General features: G+C 43.6%; 1 protein-coding gene and 1 long non-coding RNA gene across 3 annotated transcripts in view; one reads left to right on the top strand and one right to left on the bottom strand.

Annotated features, from left to right (window-relative positions):
* LOC309364126 lies at positions 1-26,594 on the bottom strand. Of its 2 annotated transcripts, XR_014165744.1 has the most exons (4): positions 26,231-26,594; positions 17,315-17,398; positions 5,392-5,460; positions 1-129 (listed from the first exon to the last, which is right to left on the bottom strand). It is a non-coding gene; the product is annotated as an uncharacterized lncRNA (long non-coding RNA). The 2 variants fall into 2 exon arrangements; XR_014165745.1 differs by lacking the exon at positions 17,315-17,398 and having other exon boundaries at positions 26,231-26,585.
* Positions 14,333-27,656, top strand: part of TECR (trans-2,3-enoyl-CoA reductase) — a 30,397-nt gene continuing 17,073 nt past the window's right edge. The window contains exon 1 of the mRNA XM_081900872.1: positions 14,333-14,470. Within this exon, the coding sequence (XP_081756998.1) occupies positions 14,456-14,470 (15 nt within the window). The 5' untranslated portion in view covers positions 14,333-14,455. The remainder of the gene's footprint in view (positions 14,471-27,656) is intronic.

Below are 27,656 nucleotides of genomic sequence, written 5' to 3'. Positions count from 1 at the left end.
TTATTTCTGTTTTACTTTGTTTTTATTGCATCCCAAAATATACTGCATACAAATGTTGAGTGTGGTGATCTCCTAAGCGGCAGGTGCTTCCAGATGGTCACTACTTTGGGGTGGGATTTAATCACATGCCTGCAAATTCAAGTTGCAAAATTCTAATTCACTATAAGTTCTTGCAATAATGAAAGTGATGAGGAAATGCAGTGGAAATTGTGGAGCAACACTTGCTTTGACTTAACATTGCCCGGCCAACCTGCAAACAAATCAGAATGAATTCTCAATAATCAGGTTGTCTGGGAACGCCTAGTGTTATCAAAACAGTGTATTATTTTTCTGAGCGCTGCAATAGGCAGCTTCTTTGTTTCCTTACATCCTAGTGAACCTCAGTGTTGAATTACACTCCATGGTTTCTTTCCCTGCATCATCTTTTTGAATAACATGGAACACTTCGGGGGGGGGTATGTGTGTGTGTGTTTGCGTTTGCAGAGTGGGGGTAGAAAAGCAGCAAGGAGAGAGGGTTTGAGATGAACAATTAAATACTGTAGTTTATCTCTCCATTTCATCTCTTCTGTTCATTCATTTGTGACATTTCTGACCCTGTGATCAGTGTAGCATTAGCCAATTCAAATTGTGCAACCTCTGTTCTGAGTGAAGGACTGAATCAGTTGTGGAGACTTTCATTAAAGTATTTGCATAATTCCCATTAACAATGAAAAATGAAAACTTGTGTTTATTACCTAACCTTGGGTATAGATTTTACTTGAAAAAGGGTTCTGAGTAGGCATAGGCACAAAGAATTGAACTGATCTTTCTGCTCACGGATTACAAGCTTTTAAAATATCACTAGGCTAGAAAAAAGAGGCTATTTTTAAAGACCAGTGAAATCCGGCAACAAACTAGACATTTTGTGTGATTTCACTACAACAAACAGAGTAATTTTGCTAGGACCCTGAGATTCTGCAACCTCTGAGTCCTTTGAGAAGCTAAGAGAGCAGCCAGGAGTTAAAGGAAATGGTCACAACAATAGTCACAACTCATAACAAGGATGATGATAAATAATGACAGGGATCCAACCCATGTCCATCCTGTGACCTGTTCACGTTGTCCTAAGAAGCTAGTATTAAGAAGAGATAAGGGCTAAACTACGTGTGATGTTTGTCGTGTTGTTGACTTTAAAAAGATAAATGGGCTGGGGGTGGCAACTGAGCTGAATCAGGACCCTTCATCCCTGCTGTGCTCCCGGTTGAAATGGCCCATCATACCTAGTGAAAGCTACCATTGGCATCAGTAGGAGCTTTATTCCCATTCAGAGTAGAGTATATGGAATGGAAATCCAATTGGGACCATGGTGGCGAGGAGACTACGGTGGTACCTCGGGATGCGAACGGGATCTGTTCCGGAGCCCCATTCCCATCCTGAACAGAACGTAAGATGCGTCTGCGCGTGCACAGGCCGTGTTTCGCCGCTTCCGTGTATGCGCGTGATGTCATTTTGACCGTCTGCGCATGCGTGAGTGGCGAAACCCAGAAGTAATGCGCTCCGTTACTTCCGGGTCGCCACGGACTGCTACCCGAAAACACTTATCCTGAAGCGTATTTATCCTGAGGTATGACTGTATGACAGTTAGAACTGGATATGGAACAACTGATTGGTTCAAAATTGGGAAAGGAGTATGACAAGGCTGTATATTGTCTCCCTGCTTATTTAACTTATATGCAGAATTCATCATGCGAAAGGCTGGGCTGGATGAATCCCTAGCCGGAATTAAGATTGCTGGAAGAAATATCAACAACCTCAGATATGCAGATGACACAACCTTGATGGCAGAAAGTGAGGAGGAATTAAAGAACCTTTTATTGAGGGTGAAAGAGGAGAGCACAAAATATAGTCTGAAGCTCAACATTAAAAATACGAAGATCATGGCCACTGGTCCCATCACCTCCTGGCAAATAGAAGGGGAAGAATTGGAGGCAGTGAGAGATTTTACTTTCTTGGGCTCAATGATCACTGCAGATGGTGACAGCAGCCGCGAAATTAAGAGACGCCTGCTTCTTGGGAGGAAAGCAATGACAAACCTAGACAGCATCTTAAAAAGTAGAGATATCACCTTGCCAACAAAGGTCCGTATAGTAAAAGCTATGGTTTCCCCAGTAGTGATGTATGGTAGTGAGAGCTGGACCATAAAGAAGGCTGATCGCCGAAGAATTGATACTTTTGAATTATGGTGCTGGAGGAGACTCTTGAGAGTCCCATGGACTGCAGGAAGATCAAATCTATCCATTCTGAAGGAAATCAGCCCTGAGTGCTCACTGGAGGGAAAGATCGTGAAGCTGAGGCTCCAATACTTTGGCCACCTCATGAGAAGAGAAGACTCCCTGGAAAAGACCCTGATGTTGGGAAAGATGGAGGGCACAAGGAGAAGGGGACGACAGAGGACGAGATGGTTGGATAGTGTCTTCGAAGCTACAAGCATGAGTCTGACCAAACTGCGGGAGGCAGTGGAAGACAGAAGTGCCTGGCGTGCTCTCGTCCATGGGGTCACGAAGAGTTGGACACGACTAAACGACTAAACAACAACAACATGACTGTATAGCAGTATGGCTCCCTTCCCCCCAGCCATGGGCCTGATCTGACTTGGGCCCACCCACCCTGGCTATTTCTTTTTAAAAACATCAACTTTGCAAGGGCAAAATATAAGACAAGTGTCCCAATGGACTCTGGACTCCATTGGAATCAAGTTCATCCCTCCCTCTACTTCTTTTAGACAGCTGTTTTGGATGCTACTGGGTATAAATGGATAAGAGGCCTGCCAAAGCAGCCTTTGATGTGCACATAGATTACCTAGCAGAAGTAGAACTAGCTGGCCTGTTTCAGTGTTTATGAGATGTGTCACAGGATGGGAGCTGCTGCCAGCTCATTCAGCAAGGTGCGAGAGGGTGAAACTGAGTTTAGTAACCCACAGGTAGTTATCTCCACCCTTGAGTCTCCCTCAGCCAATACTGTTGGTTCCTGTGGTTCCATGGTTAGGATGGCACACATACTAGCATATGGAAGGAGGAAGAAGAAAAAGACTTGTCCGATTTTTAAGTAGGGTTTGAGATTAAGCCAGGATCTGAAACCATCTTGATTCTGGCTTGTTCTCCAGTAGTTTAAATATACTACAGTTCCCTGAGTTCAAATGTACCAAGGAACTGTGATTAGTTTAAAATGTAAAGTAGATTCCCCCCCCCTCCATTTTCTTTACAGGAAAAAAGGAGGGACAGGAAAAAAGGAGCGGCAGTGTATGGGTTCAAGGCTTGTGGAAACTCCTTAACTAGCAAAGTACCATGATTTCCAGGTACAGTGGTACCTTGAGTTACAAACGCTTCAGGTTACAAACTCCGCTAACCTGGAAGAGTTACCTTGAGTTGAGAACTTTGCCCCAGGATGAGAACGGAAATCGTGTGCCAGCGGTGCAGCGGCAGCTAGAGGCCCCACTAGCGAAAGCACGCCTCTAGTTAAGAACAGTTTCAAGTTAAGAATGGACCTCTGGAACGAATTAAATTCATAACTAGAGGTACCACTGTATGTCTGAAGCAACTCCTGTTCTAAGCGTGACTGGTTTTATTTATGTCACAGAAGATCTGACACAGCAGTAGCTCAAACAGCAGGCAAAGGACATTGTCCTAGTACTAGGTAAAGGTAAAGGGACCCCTGACCATTAGGTCCAGTCGTGACCGACTCTGGGGTTGTGATGCTCATTTGCTTTATTGGCCGAGGGAGCCGGCATACAGCTTCCGGGTCATGTGGCCAACATGACTAAGCCGCTTCTGATGAAACCAGAGCAGCGCACGGAAACGCCGTTTACCTTCCCGTTGGAGCGGTACCTATTTATCTACTTGCACTCTGACGTGCTTTCGAACTGCTAGGTTGGCAGGAGCAGGGACTGAGCAACGGGAGCTCACCCTGTTGCGGGGATTCAAACCACGACCTTCTGATCGGCAAGTCCTAGGCTCTGTGGTTTAACCCACAGCGCCACCCGCGTCCCTGTCCTGGTACTAAATATGTCTCAAATCCTAATTTCAAGGGAGTTACTTTTACTACTCAATTCCTTGTCGGAATCTTGCATTAGGAAACCTTGTGCCAGGGATGATGGGGAACATTTGGCCATCAAGAATGTTGCTGGACTACAACTCCCAACATCCCTGACTATGTTTGCTGGGACTGATGCCAGCTGGAGTCCAACAACATTTTGAGGACCGCAGGTTCCCGAGACCTGCCCTTCAACAAAAATTACACTAGAAGCTATTGTTTGGACTTTAAGAATACAGTCAAACCTCGGTTGTCGAACATTATCTGTTCCAGCAGCCCGTTTGGCTTCCAAACTATTTGACAACCAAGGCACGGCTTCCTGCACCCAAGCCATGTCAGATGTTCAGCTTCCCAAAAACATTAGAAAACCGGAGCGTTTACTTCCAAAGTATGACTGTACTTCCACTTTATTTATATTTTGGGGGGAAATCTCCTACATTTTCTCATTGCAAAGTCTTTCATCAGATCCTCAAAACTAATTTACGTAACACATCAGCTTCCAAAACTTAGTAGAGACAAGGCATCAGATCTGCCTTGTTGCATAGTTGTTCTGTTGGGATTTTTTAATATACTTCAACTAAGAGAATGAACACTCAGCTGACCAATGTGTGACCATTAATGTTAAAAATCAAGCAATGGGAAATATCTGTGGTGCCCCCCTTCCCTTGACACACTAAGCACATGTTTATTTTGTTTAATGGTTAATCCAGCCCTGGTTGCTGGTGCTGGGATTGGTCCAACCAAATGGCTTTGGCACAACTAGGGGACAAAAAAGGAAGTGAGGAGGAAAGCTGGGAAAAGCTGTAGCTCCCAGCCCACAGTACAGTGGTAACTCAGGTTACAGATGCTTCAGGTTACAGACGCTTCAGGTTACAGACTCCGCTAACCCAGAAATAGTACCTCGGGTTAAGAACTTTGCTTCAGGATGAGAACAGAAATCGTGCGGTGGCAGCAGCAGCGGGAGGCCCCATTAGCTAAAGTGGTACCTCAGGTTAAGAACAGTTTCAGGTTAAGAACGGACCTCCAGAACGAATTAAGTTCTTAACCCAAGGTACCACTGTATTGACATGCACTGCTAGCATGTGTTGATGTCTGGATTGTTCTAAATATGATTTTGCTTCTGGCTTTGGATTTCAAATTCCATTTTTAGGAATGTGTTCAGTTAATGGGACAGGGGTTGGGGGTTCTCTTTAGTTTTAGGAGGGAAGGAGGTTAAGTTTGTCAATGCGAAATCTTTGTTGTGTCTGTGCTGGGGTCTTAATTCGAGTCATTGCACTGCTAAATTTGTGCTGAGCTCTTTCAATTGATTTTCCCCCATCTGACTTTCGGTGAGTCCCTTGGCCTCTTTGTGAATCGGGTTTCCTCATACATGAGCTGATGACTGCGGGAGAGCTGAGAGGAAGGATTAAAAGTGGAGTGTTTAAATACTGAAAACCTATTAGAGTGAGTCAGTTGGGTGTGGTGCTGGGAGTGACGCAGAGGAAAGCACACAAGGATTGTCCAGCTCACTAGGTTAGTAATTTAATTAAAAAACCAAGGCTGCATTGCATGTACAAACTTGCAATGTGCAGACTTGTTAGCAATACCTATACGTTAGGGCGTGTCATTTTAGGGGGTGAAACTTTTTCCCCCAAAATTTCTTCCCTGAGGGGTCTTAAAAAAGTGTTTTTTGGGTGTCAGGAATCCAAATCTGTCATTATTTACATCTGGCTTAGTAAGTCTATGTTTGATGGAAATACACATAAACTGCTTTTGGAAAACCAAATAATTTTAATTTTACCTACTGAAAATGTCAGGTAATGCTAAATAATAATAATACTTTTATTAGAAAAAACTGCTTCTTTGTCTCTTATGGGGTATCCAAGAGCCTGTATAGAGTCCTTATGTAGGTCTTCTATCAGTAGGAGAAAATAAAAGAGGCCACTGAGAATATTGAGAAGCAAAGCAGCTAGTAAGCATGATCTTTATTAAACTGTTGCAGCAGAGTCCCCCGCTTACCCCACGCAAGGAGGGAGGAGAGGAAACCAGAACAATGGTGTCCAAGCTCTTATACATACAGACATTTGAAATTGCCTCCCCTGTAGCTCAAGACCACCCCTCAAAACATCATACATACATCACAGATTTAGTGTGTTGCTTCTCTCCTGTCTGCCAGGATACGTATTTTTCGCTCTATAGGACGCACCATAGGACACACCTTATTTTAGAGGGGAAGAACTAGGGGAAAAAATTCTCCCCCTCTCTGCGCAGTGCCCCTTTAGCGAAACGGCAGGAGAAACGGAGCCCCTTCCATTTCTCCTCCCGCTTAGCTGAAGGGGTGCTGTGCAGCTCTCCCTCTCCCACATTGCCTTCGCCTTCAGTGAAGGCAACCCGAAGCCTCAGGAGTGCGGCGGGAGTGCTCCCACTGCACTTTGGAGGCTTCGCATTGCTATCGCTGAAGCCAAGGAGCCTGCATTCGCTCCATAAGACGCACACACATTTCCCCGTAATTTTTGGAGGGGGAAATGTGTGTCTTATAGAGCGAAAAATATGGTATCTGATAATGCCTTATCTCAGGCATGTCCAACTCCTAAGAGACTGTGATCTACTCCCAGTATAAAAAACTGGCAGTGATTTACCCGTTGTCATTGGAGGGAAGAGGAGCATGTGTGAGGTGGGTGGATTGCCCAGAGTTGTTGAGCTTTTTGGGGGGGCGATTGCACAGTTTTTTTTAGCTTTTCCCCTGCAACTTTTTGTACACGATAAGGATCCCATGATCTACCAGGATCAGCTACAGGGATCTACTGGTAGATAACGATCTACTGGTTGGACATCCCTGCCTTATCTGATTGCCTTTTCTGGGTAGCCTGGCCATTCCTTTGAAATGGTAAATACTTAGTTCCTGAATCTCTTACACATATTGATAGTGTGCTCAGCTTAACAGATACTTGCCAGACTGTATTTACAGGGAGGCATAGGCCCCTACAGTCCAAAGACAATTGGAAAGCTTTTCCCATTTCCTTCCTCCTTGCAGAGAAATATTTGAGGTCAATTTGGGAAAGTAAAAATGGCTTCAGGATTATTCTCCTGTACTATTTCAGCCATGTGGTTTATATACTTATTTATGTGTTTGCCTTGTACATTTATGAACATTTATTTTATATATATATAAGACCTTAGAATTCCTATAAAATTAATATTATTATTATTAACATATAGCTCTGAATACTTGACAATCATTTTTCATTATTTCTATGATTTTTTCACACATTTTACTTACCAAGCAAAACTAAATTATATTAATTTAACCAAAATATAGTTTGAATTCCCAAGTCATCTTACAATTTTTTAGCACCCCTCATTTTGGGAATTCGAAAGTTGAAAAATTCAAAAAGCCCTAGTGGCCCGTGTCAGCTAATATTTTGGCATTCATGTGCTGCAACTAGTCGCAGGTCTCCAACCTAAATTACTGTACATATTTAATTTTATATCAGTAGAGCCCTGGATAGGCAGGTCTGTCTGTGAACAGCAGGTGGAGCACTTCAACTAGCAGCAGTAACACTGATTATTCAATTTGGAGGTCTTGTAGAATCTCTTATCACCAGCAGCAACTAGGACTTCCTTATGCTAGAAGTATGGTAGAAGTGTCAATGGTGGAGTTATAGGCATGTGCAGAATTAGGCCCCCCTGTGGCTGAGAGCCTCCTCCCCAAGTTATTAGTATTCATTGTTAACTGAGAGCATACATTTGCAACCTGACTACAAACAATGAATGGCCAGCAACTTAGTACAGCGTGTTTAATATGTGCAGTTTCAACTTTGTGGGGTTGAAGGCTGGCCAGTTCAAATTACACAAATTAAATGGAGAGCTCTTTTTGGGCAGGGATTTCCTGGTGTGGAAAGAGTATTTAAGCTATCAGACTTGTTTACTAGACTCTACGAGGCTCTTGCAAGATCTCGGACAGCCCCACAGACTAACTGGTACAGCATTTACAGAAAAATCATCATTTTAGGGGGACGATAAGTTTATAGGAATGCTTCCAGTGTGCAATGAATAGAATGGCGGTTGTCTTCCGTAGCATGGTCTGCAAGATAAGGGAGCTTTAATGACATCACTGCTGGTGTGAAGACAGATTTAGGTACCTCAGCAGCACTGGAGCTGATGTACAGTAATGCAGTGGCCAGAGCTGGGATGAGGAACCTTTGGCTCTCCAGATGTTGCTGGACTAGAATGCCCATCATTCCTGATGAATGGCCATTCTGCTTAGGACTTATGAGAGCTGAAGTCCAACAACTACTGGAGTGCCAAAAGCAGAGCCGACTCAGCTATTAGGTAGACTGAGGCGGCTGCCTCAGGCAGCTGAAGCCCCCAAGGCAGCAGCCTCCACCGCCAATGCAGAAGCGGCACCAGTATTAGCTGAAATGATATCCAAAATGGCTCAATATCTTGTGTCGCGTACAAGATCTCATGCAATTTTGGTGATATCTCACCTTACGTTGGCGCCAATGCCAGCACTGCTTCTCTGCCAGTGGTAGAAGTGGTTGCGGAGGCAGTAGGTATGATGGCAACAGTGACAGAGCAGGGAAGGTGGCCCAAAGTTATCCTTGCTTGGGACTGGGAGAGCTGAGTTCAAATTTGAGCACACAAAAAAGAACAACACACCTCACTGGATGATGATCCTGGGCAACTCAGCATTTCCCAGCATAAGTTGCTCACAGGGTTTTTGTAAGGAAAAAGTGGAATAACGTCCCGTGTATGCCTCCCTGACTTCATCGGAGAAGGGTGGGATGCAAATGTGATTAATACAAAATGGAAGTTCATAGGGTAGCTGGTGTCTATAATGGAATTCCTGCTGCTCTGACCTCAAACAGAAGCTATGATAGTCTTCACTGCCTTTTGTTAGCTGCCTTTTATTGCAAGAATGCTGCAATTTAGTAACAGACAAGAAACGGCTGAGTAGCGAATTGTGTAAAATCACAGTGGATTCCATTGATGAGCAAATGTGCTGGCATGTTTAGAGCCAACTTTCTGTGTGGGTGTGCCAGGAGGAGATCCTAGGCAATGACTCATTAATATATTTTTACCCTCATTTTGTGGGAGAATGTGGTAAGAAGGTACCACCCCTGGCAAATAATTAAATGCGTGATTCATTAAAAAGATTAAAGGGGTCACAAAAAAAACTATAAGTCTGCACCAAGCCTCTCAAGCTATTAAATGTCTGAACAGTACCATAAGTTGTGTGAAAGAAGCCTCTGGCCTTGGATGTCAATGAACCTATTTTCCCTCTCAAATTATTGTTTGTGTGTGTGTGTGTTTAGTTCGGGCAGGAGTGAATCCAGTTCTTAGCTACATGACGAACAAAGAGAAAGTATAAGTAATGCAGTGTGTACAGTTCATCACATCCACCTGTATTTTGCCAGATGCAGACATTAGGCAACAGTGCTAAATTCCATGGGTGAACACCCTTCTACAGTCAAACTGCTGATTAGGCACAAACCAGTTTAAGGTTAGTATAGTATTACAAAAGGTTGTGCAACAGAAGTGTCTTCTAGTCACTCAACATGTTCAGACAAAAGTGACACCAGAACATATTTTGCACATAGCTCAAGGCCTTGAAACTGGCAAAGGGGGAAATATTTCACAGCAGGAAAAAGGAATGAAAATTCTCCCAGGTGCGTCCATGCCTCTAAACCTTAAGGTGAGGTGGAAGACTTATTTGTTGAGCCATGAATTTGCATAATTTGCTCCACAATTAAGGTGAAGTGGACTGATAATATAGCTGTATATACATATGCGTTGAAAACTCAGCGGCCATGATAAATGACCACTAACAGATTCACAGCACAATCCTGTGCATGTTTACTTGGAAGTACATGTCAGAATATGAAGCTATTTTATATGGAATCAGACCGTGGAGAACATCTAGCCCAATATTACTGATGGTAATAAGCAGAAATTCTTCAAGGTCTGCAGCAGAGATTGTTTCCAACATGTCACACCCACACCTTACATTTAAAGCACGTGGCTTCCTGCAAAGAATCCTGCGAACTGTAGTTTGTTAAAGATGCTAGGAACTGTAGTTCTGTGAGGTGAAAACCCATGGTTATTTGAGGGAAGTCATGTGCTTTAAATATATGGTGTGAAAATGACGCTGTTCCATCGCACAACTTTTTAACTGGGAATGGCTGGGAAAGAACCTGGGGCAGGAGTCAACTACAGTGGTACCTCTGGTTATGTACTTAATTCGTTTCACAGGTCCGTTCTTAACCTGAAACTGTTCTTAACCTGAAGCACCACTTTAGCTAATGGGGTCTCCCGCTGTTGCTGTGCCACCGCTACGCGATTTCTGTTCTCATCTTGAAGCAAAGTTCTTAACCTGAGGTATTATTTCTGGGTTAGAGGAGTCTGTAACCTGAAGTGTATGTAACCTGAAGCGTATGTAACCCGAGGTACCACTGTAAGTTGTTGTGTGCATGGAATGATGTCCACCTGTGCAACAGGACTTCTCTCTCCTCTCCTCCACCCACATCCCACAAATTTGTTCCCAAATAAAGGTTTTTGGGGTGCAGGGGGGGGGGAATCTCATCATATAAGCAGATGTTGTTCCATACATGCTTACCCCACTCAGTGCTGCATTGAATTCCACCCTGGGACCTTCTGCATGCCTACATCTTCTGAGGTATAATTCTCACTAATTTATAGAGCAAGACCATCACTTTTGCCCACTTCAGTTGACTTTTGCCCCCAAAGCTCAAAAAGCCTTAGGAGTCTTCTTGAACACAGACAAGGCCCCAATCTTAGACAGCCATAATGCAGGTGGTAAAGGGAGAAGAACAAGCACAGGAGTCTTTGCGACAGCTAGTCACTTGGTGAAAGGGGCAAAGGGGACTCTCCTATTTTAAATCTGGCTTGCCTGTTCAACCAGTTGCAAGAGACCTTAAACACACCTGTAGCTATGTGCATGCTTCTTCACTGCTATCCTCTGGCTATCTAGGCTGCAACCAATTCTTCCAGAATTTGTCTGCCTGGGTGAGGTAAAGTTTCCACGGTCTGAGGAATATAGTGATTTAAAAGCATCAGGGGGATATATGGGGGATGAATCCAGCCATTTAAAGCTCTTCATATCCCCTCCCAATGCTGGAAATCTAGGCATAAGCATCTCTGTTTGCTACATGTTAGCTGAATTATTAATCCGAAGGAGATTCTTTTAATCAGTGCTTTCCCCCCTAAAAAATGTTTAGGGGTACTCACATTTTGACTCAAGAAAATCATCATTTTATAGTTCAAATTGGGAAAAATAAATACAATATATGGACAAAAGTACAAAGATTCACAAAATGTTTAGGGTATGTGTACTCCTGCATCCCCCCAGAAAAAAGCACTGGTTTTAATTTGAAATGCTGTCCTAGAAATAATGACTTTTTCAGGGCAGGGGAGATTACAAATAGAAAAGTGAAGCCTCAGACAGTGTTGGCCTTTTAAGTTATTTCCTCCAATTATTCATTTGCCTGTACTGTTTTCCAGAGGCTATATTAATAGAACCTGTGCTTGAAATAGCCTTGCAGTATGCACAGTACATATGAAGGGCATTTGCTAAGGAAAGAGGATTAAGCAAAGGAGCTAAAATAAATGGGAGGCTCTTCCTCAACCACACAGAGACTTTAGATCTGTAATAATTTCCTTCTCTTTTCTTGTGTTATACTTCTGTTGGCTTGTCTCAGCAACTTTATGAGACTATTAGGCTTCCTTCCCATATTTGTCTTCCTTGCCACTATCGGCCATGTTGTATTTATGATGAAACTGTACCAGATAACTGCATCTTGCATTGTGCAAACAGAGGGCTCTTCCAGAGGACCTGTTTATTGAGCATTCATTCTGGTTTCTTTGCAGGAGAATTAGATGAAGTTGGCTATTTAATGAGCATTCATTTTGGTTTGTTTGTACGGAGGTTAAATGCGCTGTGCTGTCCATGATTTTTAACTACAATGAAAAGGTCTCTGGGTCTGGTTTTTATTGGGTTTCAGTCCACATGGGAATTATATATGAGACTGAGGTTCAGCCTGACAAATATGCTTTGGGACACATATAAATGGATAATGTATTACCTTTGTCTTTCCTAGAAGCGTTGGGTTAAGCAGGAGCATAACGCTTGAAGACATTGAAAAAGATGCAGCTGGTAGGAGGGTTTACGTTTTTCGTCTGGATCTTTAGTCAGCAAACAGATGAGACAGATTAGTCTGTTTATGGTTTGACAGGGCACTGCATTCTTCAGAGTAATTTGTTTAACATTGAGAAGACCAACCTTGATTCCTGTGAAGTACGTGCAGTGGAGGAGACGGCTGATCATGTGTTATTATGTCGCGGCCTGTGGTACAGGGATGAGAAGGAATTTCTTCTCTGCAAGTTGAATGGGGTGTTGTGTTTTGAGCTGTAGGGATTGTACTTTGCAATAGAACTCTTTGAGGTTCAGTGCTGGCAATATTGTGGAAGCTTTTATGGTTTACCAGGATTTGTGGTGGACTGTAAAAAGAAGTAGTAATGTTATAGCCACTAGGTGGCAGTAGCAGGGCCCTTCTTTTCTGGCCTTGCTATGCCATTAAACTAGAGGAAACTACATTCCATCTGACTGTTGTGGGATTAAGTTTCGAACCTATTATTATTAGAGATTAGAGAAAGACTGCACCAGTAGACTTTTATTCTCAGTTTTGGCCCAGTAGTCTTCTCGCAATGTACTGCCTATAATGTTAGCCTGCCAATAACTTTGTAGGCCATAAAGCAGGCATAGGCAAACTCCGGGCCTCCAGATGTTTTGGAACTACAATTCCCATCATCCCTAGCTAACAGGACCAGTGGCCAGGCATGATGGAAATTGTAGTCTCAAAAACACCTGGAGGGCTGGAGTTTGCCTATGTCTGCCATAAAGGAATGCCATCCAACATTTTGCCAATAAAAATAGGGACGTCCTAAGGAAAAGTGAGGGACGTGGGTGACGCTGTGGGTTAAACCACAGAGCCTAGGACTTGCCGATCAGAAGGTCGGTGGTTTGAATCCCTGCAACAGGGTGAGCTCCCGTTGCTCAGTCCCTGCTCCTGCCAACCTAGTAGTTTGAAAGCACGTTAAAGTGCAAGTAGATAAATAGGATCCACTCTGGCGGGAAGGTAAATGGCGTTTCCGTGTGCTGCTCTGGTTCGCCAGAAGCGGCTTAGTCATGCTGGCCACATGACCCGGAAGCTGTACGCCGGCTCCCTCAGCCAATAAAGCGAGATGAGCGCCGCAACCCCAGAGTCAGTCACGACTGGACCTAATGGTCAGAGGTCCTTTTACCTTTACCTTTAAGGAAAAGTGGGACATTCTGGGATCGAATCAGAAACCGGGATGGCTTGGAGCTGCTGCGTAAAGGTATTTCTAATGAACACTTGCTTTCCTGCAGAGGGAGCAACAGCCAGAATGCTGGTTTGCTTCTCCCTCTTCCTCTCCTGCTCCAGAGGTAGGATCTGAACCAATGTACAGTGGTACCTCGGGTTAAGAACTTAATTCATTCCGGAGGTCCATTCTTAACCTGAAACTGTTCTTTACCTGTGGTACCACTTTAGGTAATGGGGCTTCCCACTGCCGCCGCGTGATTTCTGTTCTCATCCTGAAGCAAAGTTCTTAACCCGAGGTAATATTTCTGGGTTAGAGGAGTTTGTAACCTGAAGCGTCTGCAAGCTGAAGTGTCTGTAACCCGAGGTACCACTGTATTCAGGTAACCAGAAAGGAAATTAAGACAAAACATCAGGAAGAACTTTCTGACGGTAAGAGCTGTTTGACAGTGGAACAGGCTCTCTTGGAAGCTGGTGGACTCTCCTTCCTTGGGGTTTTTTAAGCAGAGGTTGGATGGCCATCTCGCATGTATTATGCAGTTGAGAGTCTTGCATTGCAGGGATTGGACTTGATAACCCTCAAGATCCCTTCCAACTGTACAATTCTATGATTCTATTATCTCCGAGTTCCACTGAGTTCAGCAGGGCTTACTCCTATGCCAGGCTTTCCGCAGCTCAGCCTATCACTTACAGCAGTACAGTAGTCGCAAAAGAGTTATTGCATTTCTATGGCCTATTGTGATTGGCTCATGTCTCACCCACCGCCCCCTCGTCGAATTTTGTAACAGCTTCAGTAGCCTGCCACTCTTATCACCCTGCCCGTTGATTGGCTCGGTTGCTGTCACGCGCCACGTGTTTCCATAGGGACGCTTGGGGCGGGTATGTGGGCGGGTGGGGCCGTCCTGATCCCCTGTTTGGTTGGGCACCTGAGCCCGAATCCCTGTGATTCGCCGTCCTGATCCTCGTGCCGCGCCCCTTTTCAATGAGGTTAGGGTGTCACGTGAAGAGAAAGGGTGCCAGGCTGTGGCAGCGCCGAGTGCGGAGCTATGAAGTACTATGAGGTGAGGGGGACGAACGGAGGCCGGGAAGGGGAAGCGCTTGCGCCCCGGTGGCCGCCCTCTTGCCCCGTGGGAAATTCTGCCCCTTGCGCTCTGACCTGAGGGGAGGTTGGTGGGTACGACGCACGCGTGGGACTGTGGCTCGCGGGGGGCGCATGCGCGGGGATTTGTGTCCCGGGGCGCGCGAGTGAAGGCACGCATGTGCGTACATCGAATGGGTCCACAGTAGGATGGGCGCGCGTTGGCCATAGGAGAGCAGGAAGGGGATAAGCTTTCTCATTGAATCGGCTCCAGGGTAGGGCAGCCCTTTGGTGGCACGTACTTTGCACCATTTCTATGCAGGACGTGCAGCCTTAAGCCTCCCAAACTGCTGGCGTGCCTAAGAGGGAGTTCTGTGACACCTGCAAGTTTGCATAGGACGCCAGCCTCAGTTGCTCCAGTTAAATTATATAAAGTACTGCCATTATTATTTATTATTTCGATGGTCTTTTTCGGGGGTGTTTCCTTGCATGCTTATTGCAGTACTTAGTTCTTTCATACTTGACGTAATGACTTCCTGTCTCATTTTTCTTGTTCTTAAAATATGAAGTGGCTAAGTGCTGCTGTTGAGATATATTCCAAGCCATTGTTTCTCTTAGGTGAGATGTGTTTCGATAACCATACTGCCATTAGAATTTTAGATAAGTGGTGGTTTTCTGCACATATACTCTTACCATAATAATAAAAAATCCTCGGCTCCAAGATGTTCCAGGAAGAAGCTCAGTGAGTGGTCGTAGAGGAAGGATGTTTAAAATGCAATAACCATCATTAGAAATGTTCCCTCATTCTTGAAATTGCAACATATGCCTCTTAGTATAGTGATGTATAAATTTTTGTTTAGATCATTTCAGATAAAGATGCTTGTTTCACATGATACTGCTACTTTATTATGCTGTTCTTTGGCACACAATGTATTTTTGATTGCTCAAGAGAACCTGGTTCAACCCCATCTTATTCTCATTGTGCAAGTCTGCCTTGATGTGATAATGTTCTGGCTTGTCTAGCAGTATTATGGGTTGCAAAACTTCTTCACCTTCACAAGATTTTATTTAAATGGGTCTGGTGTACTGATGCAAGCATGGAATATTGTATAATAACTGAAACTTAATAAAGTCTCTTGAAAATGTGAACAGTGTAACTTGGTTTGCTAAGTGAGTGAATGTGCAAAGCACTTTTCTATCCATCAGTATGAATGTGGATCCTCCTGGCTCGCTTTTTTTTCTTTTTAGACAGGTGTCTATGTGGGATTTACCAATAAGTCTGGCTTCTTTGTACTGCCACTGTGTGATTTCTAATAATCCTATAGAGAGTGGAATGTGTATGGTGCAGTTTATGAGTTACTGTAGTCAATTGAACATCTCAGTTCAGGATTGCTCAAGGGCTTTTGTGTTTCATCCTGAAAGAGGGAAGTATGTGCACCTGCAAGGTGCCTGAATAACTTGCTTCTTTTATATGTTAGGATTTACCCACACTTCCTCTTATCCCACTGCTTTCCCCCAGGGAAAACCACTCTTTAGTTCTCAACTGGAGCAAACAGTAATTCAGTTTTTTTTCTGGATTGATGTTTGCTCCATTTTAGAGCTAAAGAGCAGATTTTCTCTGGGAAAGGAGCATGGGAAGGGCAGAGATGCTCAGACCTGTGCCTAGAAAGCACTGGTCAAGAGGAAAACTGCTCGGACCTATGCTTTCTAAGCACAGGACAAGTGGAAGTGTGAATGAGCCCTTTAATCAATAAGTCTCTAATTTTGTAAGATAAATTGGAATATTCAGAAAGCTGTTCAAACAGAACTGGCACCTGGTAGTTAGAAATAGGACTTTCTGAGACAAATTTTAAACTATGCTTGATGCATGAATTTGAGGTATCTTCCATGGTGCTGATTGTTGTCTCTTCTTGGAGATTGGCTGTTGAGCAAGTGAGACCATAGGTCTGTTTCCAGCCAGAAAATTACTGTAGTTGTCTGTTTCCCAACATCCTTATCAGAAACACCTGCAATTCATGCTTCAGGCACAGTGTGTGGGATGCATTGAAGTTCTGCCCTTTGATCCTACATGCATCTGCACTGTGGTGTAATGTATTGAGACACCAGAAAAAAAAGAGTAAACTTAGTTGTACAAAGAGCAGGGTTATGTTTTTTTCTTTACTGCACTTAGTACTAATGGCTGAAAAGTTCTGCAGGTTCTGTTAGGAGGCCAACTAACTGTCCAGCATATAAACATATAATAATCACTTTGTGTATCTTCACTGTTCAACAGTGTAAGCCCTCCTTGGGCATGAAATGTCCAGCCTGGAGCTGGGTAGAAAAAAACTGGCTTTGATTACAGTTTTCTGTTATTCAGAGATACATCAGACCAGTTGTCTATGTACTTTAATTTTGTTCAGTATTAGCTAATGGAGTTATGAGTGGAGTTGAGCCAGTTCATGGAGGTAGAGGAGGGGAATTGCCAGCAGGGCTTTTGACTTGGTATTAGGGTCCCTTGTTAATCTGACCTGACCTGGAAGACATTTAGGCCCATGTACTTCATTGTTTTGACTACTAGCAATCCGGTAACTGTGTCCTAGTGGTTTTTTAATTGCGTTCTGGGAAATTCTGGGTTTCCTTGGACTCTTATGAGGTTATTAGTGAAAAGATCCATAGACGAGATTTCCTGAAATACAGTTAACCGACCACTACTATTCTTCCCATGCATCATGTAAACATGAAATAATACTATGTTCGTAGGTTGTGCTTGTTTTGTGGTAATGGCCACACCCAACCAGTTAGTGACCAAATGAACCAAGTGTATACCAAGTAGAACCCTAAAACACACCTCAGAGTCCTTTGTAGCATATTGGAGTTCCATGGCCAATACGTAGGGGTCTCTTGGCAGACATATCTGTATAGAAAGGCTTCCCTGAAGGTAGAAGATTTGAATACGATTAGTCTAAGAGAATTAAAGTCTTGTCTGCAGAATAAGTTTGAAGTGGAGCATTTGTCGTTTTGTGTTTATATTGTTCTGAGACCATGATAACATGTCTGAGTTCCTGCCTAGGAGACAGTGCATTTTTTAAAAAAAATATTTAGGTGCTTTCAGAATTTTTTAAAAAACCAAACATTATGTAGAGACTTACATGATTTTTTTTTTAACCGTTCTGAGCATTTGTAACTTGAAAGTAACTGAAGCTTGTAAGGCAAGAGAGCAAATGTTCTGCTGCAATCTGGAGAATGACCTGAGCAGCTAAGTCTGTCTCTTTGCCATGAGGTCAGAGAAGCCTTTGCACCTGTTCTGTAAATGGATATATGCCTAGCAGTGCAGCACTTACTAAGATTGGCTATATGTACTGCCTGCCCAACCAGCTCAGCAGTTTATCAGATATACTGTATGGTGAATGGTCTTGTCTGGGAAGTGAGCAGGAGAATGTTTAATCTCGTTCTAATATATTGATGTGGAATAGAGGAACACCCCTCCCCAGGACAAACTTGGGATATGTTTTTTTTTTCTCAGCCCTCCTGTCTCTAGTTAACAGCATGAACAGATCTAGTTACATCATGCAGGGGAGATAAGTTCAAGCATTTGTCTCTACATTATGATTCTATTCCTGCTGTCAGTTTAAAGTTGAGCCTTTCATAATTAAAATACAAATCTGATTCAACCTGCTTTATCGAAAGGGAAGGCTTGCCTAGGGTGTTACACACCGCATTGAATAAGATATTATGTAAGTTGTATATTACACCCATTTGTTATCTTTTAAGAAAGTGGGATGGGGACAGGATTCAAGGTCTGTTTCAGGCTGGAATATGTAGGAAGCTGTATGCTTGTCTTCTTAGACTTTGGGTCTAGGCAGTGTACTTGTGTATGCCTGGTATTAAATACATTGTCCAATTAACAACCGCTTGCATTTTTTCTAAGCCATCTTAACTACCACTGCTTAGTCTTTAATTACAGCTCCTTAATATTTATGCAAGGGGGACGCAGGTGGCGCTGTGGGCTAAAGCCTCAGCGCCTAGGACTTGCCGATCGAAAGGTCGGTGGTTCGAATCCCTGCGGCGGGGTGCGCTCCCGCTGCTCGGTCCCAGCGCCTGCCAACCTAGCAGTTCGAAAGCACCTCCGGGTGCAAGTAGATAAATAGGGACCGCTTACCAGCGGGAAGGTAAACGGCGTTTCCGTGTGCGGCTCTGGCTCGCCAGAGCAGCGATGTCACGCTGGCCACGTGACCCGGAAGTGTCTCCGGACAGCGCTGGCCCCTGGCCTCTTGAGTGAGATGGGCGCACAACCCCAGAGTCTGGCAAGACTGGCCCGTACGGGCAGGGGTACCTTTACCTTTACCTTTTTAATATTTATGCAAAACTTTTAAAAAGCTGTCAATTCAGAGACTGGAATCTTGATAAAGGATCTTTGTTGCACATGCAAAATAAATTCCGCCTACAATATTAAGATAAAGAAGACCAAGAGCTGTTTGCATTGGCGGCAGCTTGGGACCCCCATACACAAGGTCCAGCCAAGGGCCTATCTCTTGCTTTTTGATTTGTACAGGTCGGTGGGACATTATGAGATCTGCAGGCAAACAGAGCTGGATTATTAGGCTGATGAGTGGGGATTAAGTGTCTCAGCTAACTGGAGCTACACACATCATGTACACTGCATAGGTCAGGATGGGGAAGCTGCTACCCTCCAGATGTTGGATCTAACTTCCTTCAGTTGCAGGCAACTTGGTCAGTGGCCAGGAATGATCAGTTATAGTCCTACAGCATCTAGAGAGTCACAGGTTCTAAATCCCTGATACAGGATGTTTTAAGTTAGGCTGTGACTAGAATACAAATAGACCTGCTTCTCAATGATCTAGAATTCCTATGTTAACAGTTACAGCATATAACTAATCTGTGCTAAGCGATGCTGGGTATGTACTCTGGCTTAAGTCCCTTGCTGGACTTAGTACAACATTCTTTACAAGATTTCCAGCAATCAGAAAGCTTTAAGTAGTTCACCAGAAATGCGTAAGCAGATCATGGTGTAACTCCTGCTCATCCCTCGCCCACTGGATTCCTGTTTCTGATCCATTAGCTACCTACCTTCCTTCCTTTCAAGATGGTCCCTTCCAACTCTATGATTCTTATGTTTTTTACCAAGGACAACCCATCTTTTGGATATGTCTGACCAGCTTTGAAAACTTGGGAGAGGAGTTTCTACAGGTAACCTGTGCAACTTTTCCTTCCTTGGAGGTGGAAGGTTAAGTTCTCTGAGTGGGTTGGTGAAGTTAGGAGCATACTTCGTTTGCATTTGAAAGATAACAATCCTACATCTTGCAGCAACCTGCAGATTCTTAGGATAGTGTTTGCAGCAATAATGGCATATTAATTCTGCATTTCAATGGGTAGGTTAGCTTTTCCTCAGATTTCTGAGAGTTGAGGCACACTCTTTTTTCTGAACTGAAATGGGTGGAAAACCTAACTCCTGCATCTGAAAAGATTGGATAGAATGGGGTCAGCCCAGAATAGTGACTTGTACAGAGTTGCCACAACTGACCTCCTTTGAAGGCAGGTAATTCTAACATACATCCGTGTATTGGGTATGATGACATAATTAGATCACTTCTGGTCCAGTCAGCACAGAACTGCCCTTGTAGGAGGCTCACTGAAAAAGTGGTCAGGGCCTCATGAGAGCTTTGAATGACTTAATTGATTTCATTAGTTGTTCTTTCATCTGCGATGCAACATATGGTTTGATAATGACTAGTGTAAAGATCAAACTTTTAATGTCCCGCACTGGTTGGAGGTAGTATTTGATCCTGCACAGATCAGGGCAGAGATGGGTTGTGCTTTTTCAGTGTTTAGCAGACAGCAGGAGTGGGGAACTTTCGGCCCTCCAGATGTTGGTGAACAACAACTCCCATCAGCCCCAGCAAGCATTGTCAATTGCCATGGATGATGGGAGTTGTGGTTTATGAACATCTGGAGGGCCAAAGGTTCCTCACCCCTGTAATGTAGGAAGGCTGGGAGACTTACATGTCACTTCAAGCTAACAGTTTGAACTGTGTTTATTGGGGCAGAGCTCCCTCCCCACCATACCTGCTGCTGCTGCCACCAGCCCTGCCCACTCTGCCACTGTCATGAGCCCTGCTGGGCAGCAATGATTTCAGGCAAGATTGTGCCAATTTTGGGTGAGAACTCACTAAAATGGATGCGATCCTGCCCCAAATTAGTGCTGCTGGCAAAAGTGGCAGGGCAAGTGTATTCTGCTTCTTTAAAATGTAGGCATAAAAGGTAAAGGTACCCCTGCCCGTACGGGCCAGTCGTGTCCGACTCTGGGGTTGCGCGCCCATCTTGCTTAAGAGGCCAGGGGCCAGCGCTGTCCGGAGACACTTCCGGGTCACGAGGCCAGCGTGACGAAGCTGCTCTGGCGAGCCTGCACCAGCGCAGCACATGGAAATGCCGTTTACCTTCCCGCTATAAAGCGGAACCTATTTATCTACTTGCACTTTAGGGTGCTTTCGAACTGCTAGGTGGGCAGGAGCTGGGACTGAAAGACGGGAGCTCACCCCGCCGCGGGGATTCGAACTGCTGACCATGCGATCGGCAAGTCCTACGCGCTGAGGTTTTACCCACAGCACCACCCGCGTCCCTAAAATGTAGGCATAGGGAACGCTTAAGACTGAAGTGTTAAGTGAACGTTAATCAAAACTTTTGGATGCTTTTGGAAGTATCACCTGGAGGCTTCCGTGGCTCTGCTGTTGAGCCTCAACCATTTTAGTATGGTTTTGTTTTCTGAGCCTGAAAACAGCAACTGTTAGACATTTGAGCAGGAGTGCCCTCCTCTTAGGTGTTTGTGCAAGAGGTTTTAAAATTAATGAGCCTGGCTTTCCCTGAGTGAGATCAAGAGCTTATTGAAGCATTGTCATTTTGGAATCTGAATATGATATAATAATAATAATAATAATAATAATAATAATAATAATAATAATAATAATTATTATTATTATTATTATTATTATTATTATTATTATTATTTATACCCCGCCCATCTGGCTGAGCTTCCCCAGCCACTCTGGGCAGCTCCCAATCAAGTGCCAAAAGCAATACAGCATTAAACATTAAAAACTTCCCCAAGCAGGGCTGCCTTCAGCTGTCTTTTGATTAATGATGATAGTTTTGATTAAGGTTCACTTTACACTTCAGTCTTAAGAGTTACCTATGCCTACATTTTAAAGAATACAATTCAGTATGCTTTGTTCCAGGTACATTGAATGGGTGTGAATCTCTGGGTCCTCAAAGGTTACCCTATTTGTGTGGAAGCTGGTACAGTGGAACCTCGCATTACAAACACTTCGGGTTACAGACTCTGCTAACCCGGAAGTAGTATCTCGGGTTAATAACTTTGTCCCAGAATGAGAACAGAAATCGCGCAGCGGCAGCGGGAGGCCCCATTAGCTAAAGTGGTACCTCGGGTTAAGAACTGACCTCCGGAATGAATTAAGTTCATAACCAGGGAGCACTGTATTTTGGAAGTGGTTGGCTTGCACAAGCTGCCATTTGTGTGTATTTTGCAACCTGTTGAGTTTGTTTAGGCATGTTGCAGTACACTCAGTTTAAAAGAAAATCCAGGCTTACAATGCCTGAAGCAGTAGGATTAAATCTGGGAGGTCAGAATTGCCTCTTAGCACACATGTGTGGTTAGCACACATTTATTTTCTTCAGCTTCTTCTCCACTCTTCATCTTTTGAGTATTTAATGCTGTTTTATTCAGTACCTCTGTTTGATGTGTTTTGAGATTTTGGCTGAAATATTTTGTATATGGCATGCTCTGCAATGGGTGTTCTTAGTGTGTGATGGTAACTTAACACTGTAAGCCCAAGCAAGGGTGGCTTTTTACATCCACTTGAGGTCATTCCTTAGTCTATTTTAGCTGTTCAGGTTTTATGTGTACACCAGAGGGTGCTCTCAGCTTAGTGTTTTGAGTAGATGTGTGTTAGTTTTGATTTCCTTCCAGGGTTCTCCCTTTTTTTTCTTCAGTTGCTTAGCCTGGTATTCAGCAGCAGCTCCGCTGCAGATGGATGCATTTACATAAACTAAAGAGACAATAGTCCTTAGGCTGTGGTCCCTGTGCATTTAAAATGTCTGTCCCACTCTAGTTAATGTAGTTGGGACCTTTGCCAAGTCGGTCAGTGCAACTTTGGTTTGCTTTTTGTTTCATCAGAAATGAAATTGTGCCAGTTTTCTGCATCTGATGACAAAGCTACAAAATGTCTGGTCTAAATGACAGCATTCAGGCCTATGTGGATGTAGAGGTCACACCCATATCATACATGAATAGCCCAGTTGGTAGAACATGAGACTCTTAATCTTGGGGTTGTGGGTTTGAGCCCCATATTGGGTGAAAGATTCTTGAATTGTAGAAGGTTGGGCCAGTTAACTCATGGTCCCTTCCAACTCTACAAGTCTCTGATTCTGCGATTTAAAGCATAGAATCATAGAGTTGGAAGAGACCACAAGGGCCATCGAGTCCAACCCTCCCAAGCAGGAAACACCATCAGAGCACTCCTGACATATGGTTGTCAAGCCTCTGCTTAAAGACCTCCAAAGAAGGAGACTCCACCACACTCCTTGGCAGCAGATTCCATTGTCGAACAGCTCTTACTGTCAGGAAGTTCTTCCTAATGTTTAGGTGGAATCTTCTTTCTTGTAGTTTGGATCCATTGCTCCGTGTCCGCTTCTCTGGAGCAGCAAAAACAACCTTTCTCCCTCCTCTATGTGACATCCTTTTATATATTTTAGCATATTTAAAGCACGTGCCTTCTCCCCAAAAAATCCAGGGGACTGAAGTTTAAGTGGGCTGGGAATTGTAGCTCTGTGAGGAGTAAACTACAGTTCCCAGGATTATTTGGGGGAAGCCATGCGCTTTACATTTATGGAGCAGATGTCAGCCTAGATGCTGTGTGAATGTCTGCTGCTTCAGTATAGGAGCTGCTGCTGCTTTTATTATCGTCCAAGTCTTTGTCCTTTTGAAATGCAGGCAGAAATCTAAAACTTCACCATGAAGGCACTAGTTGGGCTGTGGCAATGCAAGAGCAGGATGCTGGACTATAGATGGTCCTTTTGTCTGATCCAAGAGGGCTCTTTGTGTTCTTAGGCTCATTTCAACTTGCAGCTACTTCTGTATATTCAACTCCTACATCTGCTTCTGTAATAATTCTAAAGCCAGAATTGTGTTGCAAATACCACCATCAGTTAAAACTTGGATCCTCATATGAACCATACTTCTTACTTAGTCTTTTTAAAACTTTAATTATAACTCATTCTAACCAGTGTGTCAAGAGTGGCTATATTACTAGAAGCACAGAGGGTACTGATTTCAATTTTGCTTAACATATAAAGGAAGTACAGTGCTGTGTTTTACATTAAGTCTAAAGCATTCGTTTCTCCCCTCCCTCCAATTTTCTCTCCTATTTGACTTCTGTCCCAGGCCATCCTGCTGTGACTGTGATAACCTAAATGAATGGCAGGCACCATCTCACTGCATCTCAGTGATGCACCCATCTGAAAGCTGTTAAATATTTCCTAGGCCTTCTTGGCTGTTTGCCCTGCAGCTTACAAGTCTTGAAACTGGGAGGCCACCACTAACTTATTTCCACATCTTCCATTAGTACTTGTCTGTATTGTCACATGTTGACTGCATTGTTAAGGGAGTTCCATACTTCTCCAGACCCTCTTTTCCTTACGGCTCCATTAATAGCAGAATTGTAGCAGTTTGGAATGCTTTCATTGTAAACCTGCCAAGCTGTCAAGATACTTAAATAGATAACTTCATAGGGGTTATTTTTGTAACTGGGTGCATTATAGGAGTAACACAATACTGACATGCCACTCAGGTGTGAAATGTGCATGTGTTGTCTTTTCATGGTGATCAGGAATTTTATGGCTGTATTTCCAGGATAAACTACCTGGGAGATCTGTAATGAGCCTGAAATAGTATCTGCTATATTTTTGGAAAGAGGTTTGCTGGTTTGTTTGTTCTTTGTATATTCAGACACCTCTTGAGAGATTATTCTTGAACATGGCACAAGGGTTTCCGAGTTGGGGCGGCGGTCTTCATCAGTGTTTGGATGCTAGGAGCCATTTTGAAACAAGCTGGCAGACCAAAACATGACTTTGCATTGATGTCACCCAGTTTTTGGCGTGACAGATCCAAACTCACAATTTGCACTATCAGTTTAAAAATCACAATCTTTTTTGGTTCCTAAAAATACCTGGGCAGCTCCAGGTACCCCCTGCTAGCAACAAATAAAACAATGAAATATAACAACTATGGGCTGTAATTTTGTGTCCTTTGGAACTGAAGTAGACCATGGGGCAAAACTGTATCAATCATTTACCTTGTCTGGCATAAATACAGTGGTACCTCGGTTTCTGAACAGCCCTGTTTACAAACTATTCGGTTTACGAACTCTGCAAAACCGGAAGTAGTGTCCCAGTTTGCGAACTTTACCTCATTAGGGAAAGTGCGCCTTGGTTTAAGAACGGTTTCGGTTTAAGAATGGACTTTTGGAACGGTTTAAGTTCGTAAACCGGGGCACCACTGTACACCCATTTCTTGTGTCTTAGGAGTCATTAGAAGGGACAGAAACAGCAAGCAAACAGTGTGACACACATTGGAGTTGTTAATATTTTCAATCAGTGGGGATTAAGGGATGCAATTACCACATTTTTGCAGTGTCTTCAGTTACACTTGAGGGTGGGAAGGGGGAAACCCCTTAATTTCCCTGCTCTGATTCTCTTCATGCTCAACTTGGGCAGCTGTGAATGCACATGTACAAGTATGAGAGAGATTTCATAGTAAGTAAGCTATGAGTTGACTGCCAGTTGCTCTACTTCGTATTGCACCACATCAAAATCATTGTTGCTGTGTGTCCAATGAAATGCAGAGCTGGAGATAGCTGCTGACCTTTCTGGGGTGATTTCATTTGCCATGGTCTCTCTACACCCCTTGCCAGTGAATGTGGCAAGTAGGCTATTTTGCCATACATGGGTTCAGTCCATTCCAGAGAGGGAGGTAGTAGACAATTACAGTAATGAATTAAATAGCTTTCAAGTTCTCTGTTACCTTGGGCAAACAGTGCCGCTATATAGCCTCCAAAAGTCATCTTTTAAACTTCTCTCCGTCCTGAAACTTAAAAGTCTATTACATGGTTGTGACTATTTGGGCTCAGAGATTATGTTTGGTGATCTGTTAATATCTTAACCAGTTAATTCCTGGTGATTTTTCAGGCAAATATAATATGCCTTTTTTCTTGTGAGAAGATCCCCCCCCCCCCGAAATATACTTTTCCCCATGCCAAGCTAGAGAACTCTTCAGCCCCAAACAGCCTCTATGGACAGATTTCACATAAGCTTGACAAGTTTGCACATTCAACCCATCCATGGAAGGGATGCTTTAAAGATTATCTTATGTTTTCTGGGATGCACACTGATATGAATTAAGTACCAGCCTCTGAGCCACACACTGGGGAAATGCCCTCCCCTACATATGTTACACGCCTGTTCATACATTCATTTTGCTTTTCCACTGCATTCTTAATCTCAAGCAATTTATAAAGAATGATCTGAGAGGAGATTTCAGCAAACTCCATCCATGTTTGCAAAGGCTCTTGCATAAAGCAGTAGTCTGTGGCATTAGCCAACCTGGTTTATACTAGCTGTTCAGATACTGCTTTCCGTCCCCCCACCCCATCCCACCCAGTCCTTAGTTACTTACCAGGGCTTATTCAAGTTGGTGGGGTTCTTCTTCCTTCTTTCCTGGTTTGATGGCATTGCATACTATACTGGCAATCTGTTTGCTTCCCCATCAGTGGTATCTGGGAGGTCTGCAGTCCTGCTGCATTTGAAGGCTGCAGTGTGTTGCTTTGAAACTTTTCACCATTTCTTTGACATCCTGATTCTTCTCTGGAACGCTGCTTCTGCTGTGAATAGTCCATCACGACACCGTGCATTCTCCCTGTGCAACTGATTGTTGTTCACAACAGCTTAATATGGTCAGCGTGATCTGTGTGCTGCTTCCCCTGGAAGAAATTCTTTGTTCTAGAAGCTCTGAGGCATGAGAGTGACCATTCCAGGCTCTGAGGCACAGTGCTATTAATACCTCTGTTTGGAACTGGCCCTTACTATCTGTTGAAAGTGCTGAACAGACTCCAAATTCTTGTTGTCCCACTCGAGACAGCTTCTGACTTCACAGAGGCCATGAACTTCTAAACTGAGTAGGAGGCTGGAGGGGATTGCATTTTTGAATCTATCTATGGAGAATGTAACACATGGAAAAGTCTACTGTGTTAGGTTTGTAGCTTATCTAGTCCAGAATCTGGCCACCATCAATGACCTGTTCTGGAAGTATAGAATACCACAAGGCACTATTGGTGTATTTTGGTCCCTGGTTATCACCACTTCTAGCTAGTGTTAGAAATTCCCCGGGCACCAGACACATTTTGCATCTGGTATGGTTTCAGTTGCAACCATGTGGAGATCTTTGGATGCCAGGTTGGCAACTGACATCTCCACCCAGCTGGCCCCTCCAGCTCTCTTAAGCAGGAAAGCAGAATAGCTTATTTATTTCATATATATCCCACCTTTTTCTTCAAGGAGTACATGGCTCATCCCCTCCTCAGTTAATCCCTACAACGACCCTGTGAGGTAAGAAGAAGTTGTGACTGGTCCAAGGTCACCCAGTGAGCTTCATGACTGAGTGGAAATTTGAACCCTGATCTCCCAGGTCCTAGTCTGACACTCTAACTACTACACCACACTGTCTTCCAGTAGTACTTCTGCTGTGGGGTAGCTATATAAATTAAGTTGGTAAATAAATATGGGGGAAACAAAATTTCACTTAGGGAAAGATCTGAAATATTTTCCTTGAAGCATGAATTTGTTTTATTCTGGTTTGTTTTATTTCATAGAATCATAGAATCATTTGATGTTTTAATGTTTTGTAAACCACTTTGAGATTTTTTTCTTTAAAATATAAAGCAGTATTGAAATGAATTGGAAAATAGTAATAATAGCAACAGGGATGCAGATGGCGCTGTGGGTTAAACCACAGAGCCTAGGACTTGCCGATCAGAAGGTCGGCGGTTTGAATCCCTGTGAGCTCCCATTACTCGGTCCCAGCTCCTGCCAACCTAGCAGTTTGA

Source organism: Podarcis melisellensis, assembly GCF_964234715.1.
Source record: "Podarcis melisellensis genome assembly, chromosome: 2".
Lineage (NCBI taxonomy): Eukaryota > Metazoa > Chordata > Lepidosauria > Squamata > Lacertidae > Podarcis > Podarcis melisellensis.
Note: the sequence above shows the minus strand (reverse complement) of the source record. Positions and strands in the feature narration are given on the sequence as shown.